The sequence below is a fragment of the Mastomys coucha genome, unplaced genomic scaffold (genome assembly GCF_008632895.1).
Source record: "Mastomys coucha isolate ucsf_1 unplaced genomic scaffold, UCSF_Mcou_1 pScaffold12, whole genome shotgun sequence".
NCBI classification, from domain to species: Eukaryota; Metazoa; Chordata; class Mammalia; order Rodentia; family Muridae; genus Mastomys; species Mastomys coucha.
The window spans coordinates 94172696-94189297 of record NW_022196894.1 but is presented as its reverse complement, the minus strand read 5'-3'; the positions used below and the strand labels follow the sequence as shown (position 1 = coordinate 94189297).

Here is a 16602-nt window from a genome sequence, read left to right as displayed (position 1 = left end):
ATGTGTGTGTGTGTGGGTCTGTGGGGTGGGTGGTACATGTGTGTGTGGAGGGTCTGTGGGGTGGGTGGAGTGTGGTCCACTTGAGTGCATGTGTCAGAGGAAGCTAGAGGAAGGAGGGTATTAGATCCCCTGGAGCTGGAGTTGCAGGCAGTTCTAAGTCGGCTCCATGTGGGTGGGCTCTCTCAAAGAACAGTGCGTGCTCTTAACTGAGGAGCTGTTCTTATCCTACTTAGGGAGCAGCCCTATCCTACTTACTTGTAGAGAGAAATAATGGTAGTTGGAGTTCATCTCTGACTGTCTAATCATCTATCTAGTCTGTCTGTCTGTCTTTATCTTCTGTGAGAATTTTGTACATGTTTAGATTATATTCATCCCCACCACATCCCCTGCAACTCTTTCTACTTACTTGCCCACTTTTTTGGCATCTACCACCCCCAATCAAGGCCAGTTTATGCTGCCCAGATATTCTTACATGTATGGCCTTCTTACTGGAGCATGGTCAACCTACCAGGGTATGCCTCATAGAGAAAATTGACCTTTTTTCCTATCAGCTCACAAGTGCTGGTAAGGGTGGGACTTTGTGGTGGACTCCCCCTCCGTGCTGGGATTTGGTCTGACTTAGACTAGAACAGGCCTTGTGCCTAGGATACCTTCTGTGAGCTTGTGAGCGGCTGCCAGCTGCTTGTTCCCTTGCAGTCTTCTAAGAAGTCACTTGCATTTCTGAGGATTGAACCCAGAGTAACACACATTCTGGCTAATGTTACTCCCCCTCATCCCCCAGTGATAGTCTCATCAGCTTTTACTGAATCACATTGCACAGCTAAAACATTAAATAAAATGTAGAGAGTTTGTATGTTTATAAATGAAAAACTGGACCTGGTGGTTTATGGCTGTAGTCCTGGCTGTTGGGAGGTAGAGGCAAGAGGATAAGGACTGCAGGTCATGCTTAACTACAGATGGAGCAGCTGGAGGTGCCCTTTACGACATAGCCCCTTGTATAATTCATATTGCATCCTTCTTTTTTTATGCAAAACATAGTTGAGAAATTATATATTTTCAAACTTGTGTTTTTGAAGTTCTTTTCCACAGCCTTAAGGGCTCTCCCAATGTTTATCATTTTGCTAAGACATTAGCCACACCTTTGCCTCCTGGACTCGTGCCGTCTCTGATTATTTTATCATGGAGTCCTTAACAGTAGTGGACAGTCCTTGGACACAGTGCTGGGATTAAAGGCGTGTGCCCCCACCGCCTGGCTCTACCTTACATTCTTGAGTTAAGGTCTACACAATTGCACCCCAGGATGGCCTGTGTATTTCCATCCTCTAGCAGGAGTTTGCACTGGGATCCAAACTCAGGTCACCATGCTTGGGACAGTAAGCACTTTACCTACACACCTTAGGAGAATACCCCATTAAAGATCATCTAGTCCTTGATAAACATTGTAAAATACTGACGGCTAACTTACTTGTTTTAATATAAACCAGTAGAGGACAGTCCTTGTATGAAAATATACAATATTATACCTACAAGCCTCAGGCTCATGCAAGCCGAGGTTTTCGGCCCTGTACCAGGGCAGAAACCATGTCATTCTGTCCTGATCAAGGCCATGCAGTACTCAGATACTCTATGTGCCACGGACTGGGTTGCTTCAGGGACCCCTTGTTCCGCAGGGTGATAAAAGTTCTGGCCTGGTGGGCAAAGAATTCGGTGAGTGGCATTCAGGTACCACACTCCTTTGTGTCATTTCTGGCATCTATGTAGCCCTGTCTGTCTTTGAACTCACTCTGTAGACCAGGCTGGCCTCAAATTCATAGAGATCCACCTGACTTGCCTCCCAAGTGCTGGGATTAAAGGCATGTTGCTACCATCCTGGCCCCCATGTGCTTCTTAGCACACAATCTTTTTTAGTGAATTAACACATAGCATAGATAATAGTTTTCATATTTGCTTTTTCTCCTTTAGGACAAAGTTGATAGTATCCAGTTTTGTAACAATGGTGACCGGTAAGTGTTTGCTTGCATTTGTGTATGGTTTCAGACAAGTAAAACACACTACTTACTGTTACTATTAAATGGTTTTCTTCTTAATGTTGCTCTCTACAGTTGCATTTTTATCTGTATAATTACAAGTCTTGGCACTTGAAATGACAGGATCACCTTTCAAGCTTAGTGGTGGCTGGTCCTGGTGCTTGTGCTTGATAAGGGAGTGTTCTGCCGTTGAGCCCTATAGCCATCCCATACATTTTCTGACATTGAAATCTCAGCAGTTTTGAAACCATCATGCCTTACTGTGAACTACACTGCTTTGACCTTGTGCATTGCAGTGTTTTTCAGCAGACACATTGATTGAGTAGATGTGTGTACGAAATGTTAGAGCTGTGTACCTGCTGCTTCTGAATTCAGGACTACCTCTCAACCAGAGGCTGAGATGTTAGAACTGTGTACTTCCTGCTCCTGTAATCAGGGCTTCCTCTTAACTAGAGGCTGATTTTCAAGAAAAACATTTTTCTGCTGAGCAGATAAAGAAAAATCATAAAGCCCTCAGGAGCAAGCATTTGGTAATCTACATTACAGCTACCTTCTGTCCTGTAGGACATGGCTGGTTTCTTTCCCACAGTACAGTCTTAAACCTTGATTTTCATAGTTTATATTTCAGTGTCTGTTGAGTTAGAATTTAAAATGGACAAGCTTAAGATGGAGTTTGTGCTATTGCTAATCTTCCGACATCTTTTAAGTTTTCTCTCCTTCTCCCCCATCCCCTCCAATTAGGTACATTTTCTCCTCTTGTACTACATTGTTTTCCTAAGGTTCAGTGTATTTGTGAAACAACTGAGTTTGTAGTGTGTTTGTAGTGTGTTGGGCAAACAATAGTAAATCAGGAGGTTTCCCCATCTAGCCTTGTTCTGAATAATCTGACCTTGAATAACATCTGTAGATCATGTCCATCAGGATAGGTACTCTAAAGTTTGTATTTTACTTGATGTTAGTAATAGTACTTGGTAGCTATCATGTGAGTAGATTTTCTGAATGCTTCAAGGTTCTTAAGTGGTAGCCGAGATGGAACAGCACGGATCTGGAGGTTTGAGCAGTTGGAATGGAGAAGCATTTTACTGGACATGTCCGCCAGGATCTCAGGGTAAGTCATTGAACTGTTTGTTACTCATAGGTGAGTTGTTGGTGTGTTACTCACACATACGTTGTTAATTTTGATGGAAGAGTTTAATATGCCTCATATATGTTGAATAGACATTGTCTAAATGTATTGACTTATGTTTTTAAATACTTCAATCTCATAACTGAATTAATGAAGGAAAGTGCACCTGTATATTTAATAACTTTGACCAAATTTGCTAGAAAATAGAGTAAAGGAGAAAGGACTTATATTTGCTCATAGTTTGAGGACCTCAGTCCATCATGGAAGGAAGATGTGACAGAGCAAATTAGCCTAGGACAAGGTATAAGCCCTCTAGCCTGTACCCAGTGACTTGCTGTCTCCTGCTAGGCTGCCTGCCACTCTTCCCATGAACCCATCTTGTGATTGACCCATTGTGATCAGACAGAGTCCTCATGGTCTCCTTGTCTATAAGTATCACGGGCACACACCGAATTAACCATCACTTTGTACCTTTACTGTTATATTGCTTTCAAGATTTGCATTTTAAATCTCCAGTGTAGAGGGGGGAAACCCCAACCAAATTAAGTATTTCCAGTGCTTCAAATTTACGTTTCTAAAGATAGGATTTTTTATTTATTTTATGTGTATGAGTATACCGTAGCTGTACAGATGGCTGTGAGCCATCATGTGTGTGGCTGCTGGGAATTGAACTCAGGACCTCTGTGGTCCCGCTCGCTCTGGTATAATTCACTGTAGCTGTCTTCAGATGCACCAGAAGAGGACGTCCTATCTCATTACAGGTGGTTGTGAGCCACCATGTGGTTGCTAGGATCCGAACTCAGGACCTTTGGAAGAGCAGTCAGTGCTCTTTACCCACTGAGCCATCTCGCCAGCCCTAAGATAGGATTTTAAAAAGAATTTTTCATTTGTGTGTGGGGTTGGACGGGAAGAGGGAAGAATGTGCTTCTGCATATGCATACCTTTGAAGGCTAGAAATCTGTAGCTGGAGAGGAATGAATGGCCCACTGTGAGTGTTAGGAACAGACCTCAGGTGAACCCCCTCTGTAAGAGAAGCCCACAGAGTGTCTGACTGAGGCTGGTGCTGAACTACACTACTCATCCCTTGACTCCACTTCCTGGGCACTGGGATTATAGGGCCATTATCTTTACCTCTGGTGCTGGGTAGAATGTATATTTCTGGGTAGCCTCCTTTCTATTGCTGGATAAAATACCCTGACACACACAAATAGAGGAGAAAGGGTTTCTTTGGCTTACAACAAATAGTCCACTGTGGGAAAATGCTGGCAGGGACTCTGCCCAGCTATTCACATCCGTTGTCAAGAGCAGGGAGATGAACGAATGCAGTCCTGCATGTAGCTCAACCCCAGAATCATCTTCTCTAAGCTAACATAGGTCGGGATCCCTTGCCTAGGGAATGGTGCTGTCCATAGTGGGCAGATGATCCTGCCTTAAGAAAATACAGACAGTCCCTACATGCTCCCATGCTCACCTGACCGAAACAGCCCCTCAGTGAGACTCTTGCAAGTTTAGATTTTGTCCAGGAGACAGATCTGCTGCTACTGCTGCCTGTTCCCTCTGGATATACGTAACCAAATAAATAGAGTAGAAGTTTTCTTTGAGATTGGATAACATAACCAAATATAGTTTGTTACTACATTTTTAAAAAAATTGGGCTGACTGGAAACTTTGCATGGTAAAATTGTGGCTTTGATGCTGGGTGTGGTGGCACACACCTTTCACTTAGCACTTAGGAAGCAGGTGGAACTTGGTAAGTTTGTGGCCAGCCTGGTCTGCATAGCAAGTTCTCGTGCATCCAGGGCTATGTAGAGAGGACTCCACCGCACCCTCCCTCCCAAAATCAAACAACAAAACAAAAAACCAGAATCAGTGGGCTTTGAAAGGCATATATTATTTGTTTCTTTGGGTAATTTTTTTGTTGTTCTCATGTAGGTACCTGTTATAAAGCACTTGTCATTAGTTTCCTTGTGTCATTATGATAAAATACCTGGACAGAACCAAAGTGGGGCTTTATTTGGTACACAGGTTCAGATTATAGTCTGAGATGGCAGAGACTTGAAGCAGGAAGTCCATTACCTTCATAGTGAGAGCAGAGAGCAGTGGCTCAGCTTGCTTGCTTCACTTACCAGTTTAGGATTCTCTGCCTTGTCTTCTCTGGAGAAACAAGTTCCATACCGTTTCCGAGTAATTGGTTATGGGATGATAAATAGACAGGTGAATTTCTCCCTACTCTCTGTTTCTCCTTTCTGGTCTAATGGAGCACAGGCTGACCTCTGAACTCATGCAGTTGAGGATGATCTGGAAGAGTCTTCTTTCTCTATTTCTACCTGCTGGAAGTAGAGGCTTTTCACCACTGTGATCAAACCCAGTGCTTTGAGTGTGAGAAGCACTTTGTCAGCTGAGCTTCATCTGGCCTTAGATTCTCTTTGTTGTGTTCATATTGGTGAGGGACTTACTGTGTGATCTCTTTCCTCAGTGAGTTCACACAGTGTCTTTCCTTTGTTAGAGACACATCTTCAGAAGAAGAGAGGTTTATGAAACCCAAAGTTACAATGATTGCTTGGAATCAGGATGATAGCACTGTGGTAACAGCTGTGAATGATCATGTCCTCAAGGTATGGAGTTCCTACACTGGACAGCTGCTTCATAACTTACTGGTAGGTACTTTCACACGATAATTCAGAAATTTAAATTTATTTTACTAATTTTTTTTTACATCAGTGTTCTGTCTGTGTATGTATTTGTATCCTATATGTGCCTGATGCCCACAAAGGTCAGAGAGGGTATGAGGTCACTCTGGAACTAGAGTCAGACAGTTGTGAGCTGCTGTGTGGGTTCTGGAAATCAAACCTGGGTTGAGAACAAGTGTCTTAACCACAGAGCCATCTCCTTAGCCCTAGAATTTCTTTTTTTTAAGGATTTATTTACTTTTTGTTTGTTTGTTTGTTTGTTTTCGAGACAGGGTTTCTCTGTGTAGCCTTGGCTGTCCTGGAACTCACTCTGTAGACCAGGCTGGCCTCAAACTCAGAAATCCGCCTGCCTCTGCCTTCCAAGTGCTAGGATTAAAGGCGTGCACCACCACCACTACCACCACCCGGCGATTTATTTACTTAATATGTGTGAATACACTGTCGCTTTCTTCAGATGCACCAGAAGGCATCAGATCACATTACAGATGGTTGTAAGCCACCATGTGGTTGCTGGGAATTGAACTCAGGTCCTCTGGAAGAGCAGACAGAGTGCTAAGCCATCTTTCAAGCTCCTAGCCACAGAAATTTATTTAAATTAATTAATTAAATATATGCATATTTATTTATTTATTTATTTATTTATTTATTTATTTATTTATTTATTGTGGGGATGGGAGTCTGTAGCCCTGGCTGTCCTAGAATTTGTGAACCAGACTGGCTTTGAACTCAAAAGATCCACTTGAGTCTGTCTGCTGTGTGCATGTGGTACCATTTCTGGCTCAGAATTTTAAAACATTTTTTGAAACAGTCAGTCCTGGTTCGGCTTTCAACTTGGTGTGTATCTCAGGAGGACCTTAACTTTTTGTTTTGGTTTTTGAAACAGGATCTCTCTCTGTAGCTTGGTTGTCTTGGAACTCTATATAAAATAACCTGCCTGTCCTCAAACTCACAGGGTTGGTTGGTGGCCCTGAACCTTTTTAAAAGAAAATATGATGTATTCATTTATTATTATTTTTAATCATGTGTAATTGTGCAGAGGTTCTGCCCTGAGCTAGAGTTATTGAGCTGACAGTGGTCTTAGGACTTGAACTCTGGGGGAGCAGCACATGCACTCAAACACTGAGCCATTTCTCTAGCACCATCCTGAACTTTCGAAATCAGAGTTCTTACTCTTTGGTTTTTCGAGACAGGGTTTCTCTGTGTAGCCCTGGCTGTCCTGGAACTCACTCTGTAGATCAGGCTGGCCTTGAACTCAGAAATCCGCCTGCCTCTGCCTCCCAAGTGCTGGGGTTAAAGGTGTGCGCCACCACTGCTGGGACTGAATTCTTACTCTTCTTTGAAACTATAACATAGTTGTTATGAATATAATGAGTAAACTGTTTTATTTAAGTGAGCCAAATGGGAAATTTTATATACATGTTTAAATCCTTGTTGTAGTGTTAAAACCCTTATGTACTATGACTTTAAAAAAATTTCCAATATATAACTTGCAGACTGTCCTTAATATTATGACTTTGTTGAATAAAGGGACATGCTGATGAAGTGTTTGTTTTGGAGACACATCCCTTTGATTCCAGAATTATGTTATCTGCAGGACACGATGGCAGCATATTTATATGGGATATTACAAAGGGCATCAAGATGAAGCATTACTTTAATATGGTGAGTGAAGTGAGCTTTTACTTGTGGTTTTATGGATTATGGGAATTATCAGAAGTTAATGGACATGGTAACTTCTGTACAAATCAAGAGTAATTGACGCTTACTGAGTATCTGATAGCACATGTACCTAACATCCTTTAAATTTAGTAGATGCTCAGAAGTTACCTAGATAGCTCCTTATTTCTTTATTTATTTCAGTGTTTATTTTTTAAAGTTTATTGTACATGTGCAGATACTTTGCTTGTGTAAGGTGTTTCTGTAGTGCCCACAAAGTCTAGAAAACAGCAACTGCAGATTTTCTGGAACTGGGATTTAGATGGTTGTCCACTGGGACAGGAGTTACAGGTGGTTATCTGGCACCATGTGGGTGCTGCTGGGTATTGAACACTGGCCACCTAGAAGAGGAGCCTGTGCTCTTAACTGTTGAGCCATCTCGAGCCCTGTCAGTCTAGATCCCTGTATAAAATGGGTCAGTTGTTAGATTCTAGAACCAAATTAGGGTCCTGTTGTAGGATTTATGACACATCCATGGTATGAGCAAAAGGCAGGGATGCAATTGAGGTCTATTTAGATTAGTTGCTCCAGCGCCTTTCAAAGCGATAGCTAGTTACCATAAGCTATGACCATAAGTTATTCATTTCCTGACTAGCTTGTAACTTACTTAACCCATTCAAACTTCATGCTCCAAGATGGGGACAACTCTCCTCTTTGTTCTGTCCTGAGTTTAGCTACCTATTCATTTATGCCCTCTCCGCCCCGCACCTGAGCAAACCTACCACGACTCTCAGTATTTACCAGAGTCCTCTCTCTTTTGATTAGTGTCTACCTCCTGTTTTCTGTCTCAGCTCACTGGCCATCAGCTTTTTTATTGACAAGTGGTGTTTAGAATCTCTCTACACAGTTTTTTTTTTAATTCAAAAAAGCAAATGACCGTTTTCTTACACATTGTCTTAGGCACCTGATATATGTGTGTGTGTGTGTGTGTGTGTCCCTTAGTGTAGATAAGATGATTTGAAATATTTGGTTAAAATGGCACGTACCAGGTTTTATCCAATATAAAATATTTTTAATTCTTGAGTTATTAAACTAAGGTATCTATTTTGTACCTATGAATACTCTTCATCTTCCTGCTTCTCCCCTGGTCTTATGTAGGATTACAAGTTTGTCATGTCTGGCTCATTCTTCACTTGTTGTCCATGTCCATAGAGTTTGGTGATTTTTTTTTTCCATTCTCTTGAGAGCTTTCCATACTTGTAAATGTGAATTCAGATTATCAGGGTTGAAAATAACTTACTTAATTTTCTCTTCTTGGAGCCTTAAGCTTAAACTGTGTACCACTGTACTGCTTTGAATGTCCATGTACATCACTGATAGTGAAGTAAGAGATTTGTGTATGAATGTGCGCATGTGCATGCATGTGTAGGCTAGAAGGCAATCTCAGGATTGCTCCTCAGAAAGCTGTTCATCTTCACGCTATGAGACTAGGTCTAGAGCTCACAATGTAGGTTAGGCTGTCTATTGTATGTGTTGGGTGTCTGGGTTGTTTTTTTGGAGACAGGTTCTGCCTATGTAGTCTTGCCTGTCCTGGAAATCTATAGACCAGGAAGGCTTTCAGCTCATAGAGACCCACCTGCTTCTGCCTCTTCAGTGCTGGGATTAAAAACCCTGTGCCATCATGCCTGGCACTCTGAATAGTTTAATACTAACGTAGAATAATGTATTCATTAGCATTAAATGCAGTTAAATATTTTAGATAGTTCAGTTAAAGCACAGTGTTTAGGAACCTCTGAAAACTGTCTCTGTATTCCAGTTATTAGGAAAACCACCTAAATCATGGACAATTTCTGTGTGGCCTTAAGTCACAGGTATAACCATCTCTTCAATAATGTATAAAACTGGCCAGGTGTACCACTTTTCATGCCAGCACTTGGGATGCAGAGGCAAGCAGATCTCTGTGAGTTCAAGGCCAGCCTGGTCCACATAGTAAGTTCCAGGACAGCTAGAGCTACAGAGTAAGGGTGGGTTGAACTGGAGAGGTGGCTCAGTAGTTAGTTAATACTCTTCTTGAAGAGAACCTAAGTTGACTGCCCTCTACTTCACTACTTCCCAGGTGCTGTACTCATGTGTACAACCACCCCCTCTCATACATATATAATTGCAAACCCTAAAAAAAAAAAAAAAAAAAAAATCTTTTTTTTTTTTTTTTGAGACAGAGTTTCTCTGTGTAGCCCTGGCTGTCCTGGAGCTCACTCTGTAGGCCAGGCTGGCCTCAAACTCAGAAATCCGCCTGCCTCTGCCTCCCAAGTGCTGGGAGTAAAGGAATGCGCCACCACCGCCCAGCAAAAAAATAAATCTTTAAAACTCTGTAAGGACTTTAACATTTGAGCCAGGCATAGTAGCTCACACCTGTAATAAGAATAACAATGCGAGAACATTTGGGAGAGCTGAGACAGGATTGTGAGGTTAGCCTGACTTTAGTTGTGAGTTTCATCAGAGCCTGGACTGGGGTGTGAGATCCGGTCTCAAAACACACACAAGGGATTATATTTGATGTCACCATACAAGAAAACTACAGTAATGCAATGGTTTAGGAAGACAGTAGTGACTCAGTAAGAATAAGAACATTGTTTTTTGAAACAGGGTCTCATGTAGTCCCGGCTAACATGGAACTAGCTATGTGAACTGGCTGACCTGAAATTCATAAGAGATCCTCCTGCCTCTGCCTCCTGAGGGTTGAGATTAAAGGTGTATGCCACTGTGGCTGGCTACCAGAATATTGTATTTTGAATTTAACTTGTTAAAGCAAAAATATATTAATTCAAATAGATGTGAATAATTCCTGAACAAAAGCATATTTGTCTTTGTCTGACAAAGCCTCTAGCATTGCCCGTCTGAGAGGCTGAAGATGTCTTCGTGTTGGTCATGTGGGTTTGGATACCTATGGATAGGCCAGAGACAGTGTCAGATTGCCTGGAGCTGGAGTTAACAGGCAGTTGTGAGTAGCTGGGTGTAGGTCGTGGTGCCTGAACTTGTCTTCTCTGAGGAGCAGGGTGCTGAGAAACTGAACATTTTCTGTGGAAGAGCAGCATATGCTCTTAAAACAGTGAGCCATCTCCCCAGCCACAAGGCTTTTGATTTTTGATTCTCCAATACTGAACACTACATGGGCTTGTTAGTGACAGAACAGGATTTCCTAAATGCATAATATACCTGAGGGGTGGGGAAGGACACCGAATTATTAAGTTCTGTAGAAGAACTGTAGCTTGTATTTCACCAGGATTCACTATAGGATAGGACATATAAACCTCAGGCAGAACTCAGGTTTGCCTTGCTTTGATTAGGCTGGTTTTCTCATTTTAGAAAACTTATTGCAGAGCACAACCCTGGGAATACTTTTGGTGTAGCTTAGCCAGTGTATGTGGTAGGGCCCTTGCCATTCTGAGACACTCTGCCCTCACCCACGTCCCTCCAGTTTGCTGTGATCAGAGTTCTTGGCCAGGGATACACAACAAGAGGCAGTCTGTGCCAAGTGGTTACTGGAAGGAAGGTTTGTGCGGCTGTATTGTGTTCCCATGTTTTAACAGTGAGTGTTGGAAGGGATATCGGGTTATATGCATATATTTATGTATTGTGTATGTACATGAGCATGCTTTTGACAGTGTACACATGGAGGTCAGAGGACATGGAAGTCAGGGCTTCTCTTCTGCTGTGTGGATCCAGGAATAAATTCAAGTTGTCAGCCTTGGTAACAACTCAAGTTGTTTCACTAGCCCTTTAATAACGTTACTTCATGTCTGCTAGCCTGTACTAGTTAATATGCAGCATAGCAGAAGGACTGTCACATCCTTTGGGCTCACTTGGTCGTGGATATACAATTGTACTGATAATTAGGGGGCACACTACCCTCCCCTACCCCATGCCTCCAGGGTTTTCTGACAAATCAGACATGAATATGGAGCACATACACACATGTAAATAAAGGGAATCTAAAACTGTTTATAAGGTTTGCATACTGGCTGGAGAACTGGAGAGACTTGCACAAGAACTGGGTTTATTGGGTTTGTTGTTTGCTAGTATTAAGGCTGTGTTGACAGCTGCCTTGCACCTCTAGCTTAGCTCTAGGTGATCCTGTGTCCTGTTGGCCTGTGTTGGCCCCTATGGCATGCCCTTAGGCAGGCAGCCATATAGATAGACCTAAAACAAGCAACTTATTAATGTGCCTAATGTTCTTTCCCCCTGGCTTTCCTAGATCGAAGGACAAGGACATGGAGCTGTGTTTGACTGTAAGTTTTCACAGGATGGACAACATTTTGCCTGTACAGATTCTCATGGGCATCTTCTGATATTTGGTTTTGGATGCAGCAAGCCATATGAAAAGGTCATTTTTAATGCTTTCTTTTAGCATATAAAGTGAATAATTGGGAGAGGAAGTTTAGAAATAGTTATTTAACTTCCTGGTGTTTCTAATTTTCAGTACTTTTAATATTACTGTCTTTAACAAATACAGCTCTCAAACTCATTCTGTGATCTGTACTTTTATAGATTCCTGATCAGATGTTTTTCCATACTGACTACCGACCACTCATAAGAGATTCCAATAACTATGTCTTAGATGAGCAGACACAACAGGCACCTCATCTTATGCCTCCACCATTCTTGGTAGATGTGGATGGAAACCCTCACCCAACCAAGTTCCAGAGATTAGTACCAGGTCGAGAAAACTCAGCGGATGAACATTTGGTTCCACAACTAGGCTATGTGGCCACAAGTAAGTGCACATTCCTTTTTTCTGTGTACGTCTGTGTGTCTGTCTTTCTGGTTTTTCTGTCATTCTGTCTGTATAGAATAGGCTAGCCTTGAAATTGGAGCTCTGTAGCAGTGTGCTCAGATGAAGGGCTGTAGTGTGCAGCAGAGTTAGAGGCATGCCACAAGTAACTTGAAGGTTTTTGCTGACTTAGTACTGCAGTCTTTTTTGCTGAATCAGTTACTCACCTGTTGTGTAGGATATCTTCCAAATAGGTTAGTTTTTTTTTTTTTAAGATTTATTCAATATTATAAATAAGTACACTATAGCTGTCTTCAGACACTCCAGAAGAGGGCGTCAGATCTCATTACGGGTGGTTATGACCCACCATGTGTTGCTGGGACTTGAACTCAGGACCTTTGGAAGAGCAGTCAGTGCTCTTATCCGCTGAGCCATTTTACTAGCCCAGGTTAGTTCTTGAAAACTACTTTACCGTAGTACTTTGTTTCTGTTTTCCCTTGCTCAGGGTATGTGGATGGAGCCCAGGGCCTTGTTCATGCCAGGCAGGCACTCCACCACTGAGCTTCACGCCCACCCAGCCTGTTGGTGTGTTCTAGTGTCTCTGCTTCTTCTCTGTATCATGATGACAGATGACTGTGTGACTTTGCAGGTGATGGAGAGGTGATTGAACAGGTTATAAGCCTGCACACCAACGACAGTGGAGATGCAAGCCCAGAGCCCAGCATCCTGGATGGCATGATTCGGCAGCTGCAGCAGCAACAAGACCAAGGACTCGGAATGGATCAGGATGTGACTGCAAATGGACCTCCCAATGGGGAAGGGACACCCCGAAGAGGAAGTGAGTACAAGTAAAATCCTGTACTTTAACATGAGAGTAATAAAATAAAGAGATGTGGCTTCATTGCCAGGTACATGCATCTCACAACCCAAGAACAGCTTAATAAATAGTGTTCTGAAAATTGCTTTGTTACTCAAAAAAATGGAGTGATAAGTGGATATGAGGTTTGTTAAACACTCTGAGAGATGTCAGATAGGTTTTCAGAGTGTCTTAAATGAGAGCAGACAGCATTATTTTAAAAGGAAAACTACTTTAACTTTCTCTTGATTTGACATATTCATGTCTTTTGTCCAGCCTAGTTGAGTGGAGACTTTCCTTTTTAATTAAGTCAGTGTTTGAGGGTGAGCTAGGACATGCTCTTCAGAGACCAAGGAGGAAGCACTCAATTACTGCTGCATAGTGACACCCTGATGGGGTGTCTTAGAGTTTCATTTCTGTAAAGAGATACCATGACCATCAAAACTTTTTTATAAAGAAAAACATTTAATTGAGCTTAGCTTATAGTTTCAGAGGTTTAGTCCATTAGACACGGCAGTAAACTATGGCATGCAGGCAGACATGGTCCTGGAGGAACCTATGTGTACATATGTATGTATGCACATGTCTGTGAGTACCCATTTAGACCAAAAGAGAGCTAGAGTCACAGATAGTTGTGAACTATGGATCTGACCTCGATCTTTTACAAGAGCAATAAGTGCTCTTAACCACTGAGCCATCTCTCCAGTCCAGATTATTTCTATTGTGTGTGTGTGTGTGTTGTGTGTGTGTTGTGTATACTTGCCTATTTGAGTGTCTGCCATTTATGTCTAAGTACTTGAGGGGCCAGAAGAGGGTATCTAGAGCTAGGTAGCTTTACTGGAGTTTGAGCCACCTGATGGAGGTGCTGGGAACTGAACTCAGGTCCTTTGTACTAACAGGAAATGCTCTTAACTTCTGAGCCATCTCCAGCCCTTTGTGGTAATTAAACATTTTTTTATTGTTAGAATTATACTAATTTTTGTGTCTATGTGAGAGTGTGTGCATATTTGTGCTGTGTTTGTGTAGCATATGCTATGTGTAAGGCCCACATAGACTAGGATGCCATGGAGCCAGAGTTCAGATGCTTTGCTTGTTGCCTGCTCAGCTAGACTGTAACGTTTAGGGGCTCGTCTATCCTTAACAAAGGTTTTACCAAAAAACAAACTGTTTTGAAATAAAGATGCAGTGGAATACATTTGTGTATTTTATAATTTCAGAATGTCTAGAAAAAGTTCAAGTGGCAGTTTATCAATTAATAATAAGTATTCTACATTGTGGTTTTAGTTGTGTTAAAATTTTCTTCTTACAAGCTATTTTTAGTATGTCCTCCTTCTGGTTTGTTGTGTGTGTCCTAGTAGAAGTTACTGTATGTTAAATGAACATAACAATTGGAAATACTTATAAAATACTTCCTGATAATTTTTTTCTAGGTTTGAGAAGACTGAGTTTAGACATCCAGTCTCCTCCAAACATTGGTCTCCGTCGGAGTGGGCAGGTTGAAGGTGTTCGTCAGATGCATCAGAATGCTCCCCGTAGTCAGATAGCTACTGAGCGTGACCTCCAGGCTTGGAAGCGGAGAGTAGTTGTTCCAGAGGCACCACCCAGCATGTTCAGGTCTGTGAAGGATCCGTTCTTTTTTTGTTTGTTTGTTTTTCGAGACAGGGTTTCTCTGTGTAGCCCTGGCTGTCCTGGAACTCACTCTGTAGACCAGGCTGGCCTCGAACTCAGAAATCCACCTGCCTCTGCCTCCCAAGTGCTGGGATTAAAGGCGTGCACCACCACCGCCCGGCGAGAGGTTTACTCTTAATAATCTTTTTTTAAAAGAATTATTTATTTTATGTATATGAGTACACAGTAGCTGTCTTCACACATATCAGAAGAGGGCATCAGATCTCATTAGGGATGGTTGTGAGCCACCATGTGGTTGCTGGGAATTGAACTCAGGACCTCTGGAAGAGCAGACAGTGCTCTTAACCATAGAGCCATCTCCCCAGCCCGACTCTTAATATTTTTGATCATCCAGTAGTAACCTAGGCCTGGAAAAAAACTGGATAAACCTCCATGCTGTTTTCTTTAGCTCAGATCCGTCTGCCTCTGCCTCTCAAGTGATGGGATTAAAATGCATGTGCCGCTTGCTTTTTCTTTTAATTTTTTCCTTAGAAATCAGTCTTTAGTATTTGTTCTTATGTGGCATGACTAAGGTACTAGTCTTTCTACATTGAGATTGTATATCAAGTCAGGTGTTGTAACCGTGGGACCCTGAGTCTTTTTCGCAGTGAAGGCAAAGACGGCCATTCTAACCTATGGTAATGTGCTCCTAGGTGTGAAATTAATCCTGCTCTAATCATCTCCCGTACAGTGTCAGTGATTGATGTGGAGACCGAGGAGTGAAGAGCACTGCTATTTTTGTTTAAATAAGAGATCTAAAACATGGGGTTGGATTCTTTGTATAAGGAAAATGTTGCATTTAATTTTATTTGCAGAGAGGAAGTATAATCTTAGAAAATTATGGGAGACACTTGAGAGCAATGAGATGGGCTATCTAGTTGTATTGGTTCTAATAGGACTATATTTAATGCAGATGAATGAACATTTTGTATTTAATACAAATAGGTCTTCACATAAACTGAGGTTTTGTTTTTAATTAAAAAAAAAAAAAGAAGGTAAGTATATAAGATTTAAACTTGTAGGCAGTGTTTTTTGGGGGTAGCCAGGTGAGCCTTGACCATGATGAGCTGCTGCGCTTGCTTCAGTCTCCCAGTGGTGGGGCTGAGCATCTGAATTGTGTTCTCATTTCAATGGTTTTGTGTGCTCCTGTAAAGTGCTGTTAACCCAGTGGCCCCTAAAGCTGCAGTGATTCACTGTGAACCTCAGTCCAAGAGCCTCTGTCACCACATACTTAATTTTGTAGGAGGTTGGAAGACATTCGCATAGAGAGAGGTGAGGAGGAGAGAAATCTGTATGTAATAGGGAGGAAAAAGAAGACTTTCCAGCTCCCACAAAAGGTAACTTGATTCTCCTTTTTTTTTTTTTTTAAGATTTATTTATTTATATGTAAGTACACTGTAGCTGTCTTCAGACACACCAGAAGAAGGTGTCAGATCTCATTACAGATGGTTGTGAGCCACCATGTGGTTGCTGGGATTTGAACTCTGAACCTTTGGAAGAGCAGTCAGTGCTCTTAACCCACTGAGCCATCTCACCAGCGATTCTCCTTTCTTGGGAATGAGAAAATTAACCATGAAATTCAGTGGTTTTTGTGATTTATAAAAACACCAATAGCTTTCTAAAGTATAGTATTTATTGCTTAAAGTCTTTTGTTGGGCATTTAAAACCAACATAGAACTGTTGAGTTGGTTTTGTTTTCTTTGTGAGATTGCCCATGCCTCCTGGGTACACTGGGGTTGAAGGCATGCACCTCAGCTACCACCACCACCATCCCTACCACCACCATCCCTACCACCACCACCATCCCT

The 16602-nt window shown here is 41.9% G+C and overlaps 1 protein-coding gene across 4 annotated transcripts in view; it reads left to right on the top strand.

The window, feature by feature from the left end:
* Window positions 1-16602, top strand: part of Brwd1 (bromodomain and WD repeat domain containing 1) — a 103446-nt gene that overhangs the window by 32749 nt on the left and 54095 nt on the right. For all 4 annotated transcript variants that reach the window (XM_031364521.1, XM_031364519.1, XM_031364518.1 and 1 more), the window contains 9 exons: window positions 1963-2003; window positions 3037-3135; window positions 5660-5810; window positions 7371-7505; window positions 11755-11883; window positions 12048-12273; window positions 12920-13108; window positions 14557-14740; window positions 16038-16131. In XM_031364521.1, coding sequence (XP_031220381.1) covers window positions 1963-2003; window positions 3037-3135; window positions 5660-5810; window positions 7371-7505; window positions 11755-11883; window positions 12048-12273; window positions 12920-13108; window positions 14557-14740; window positions 16038-16131 — 1248 coding nt within the window. The remainder of the gene's footprint in view (window positions 1-1962; window positions 2004-3036; window positions 3136-5659; window positions 5811-7370; window positions 7506-11754; window positions 11884-12047; window positions 12274-12919; window positions 13109-14556; window positions 14741-16037; window positions 16132-16602) is intronic.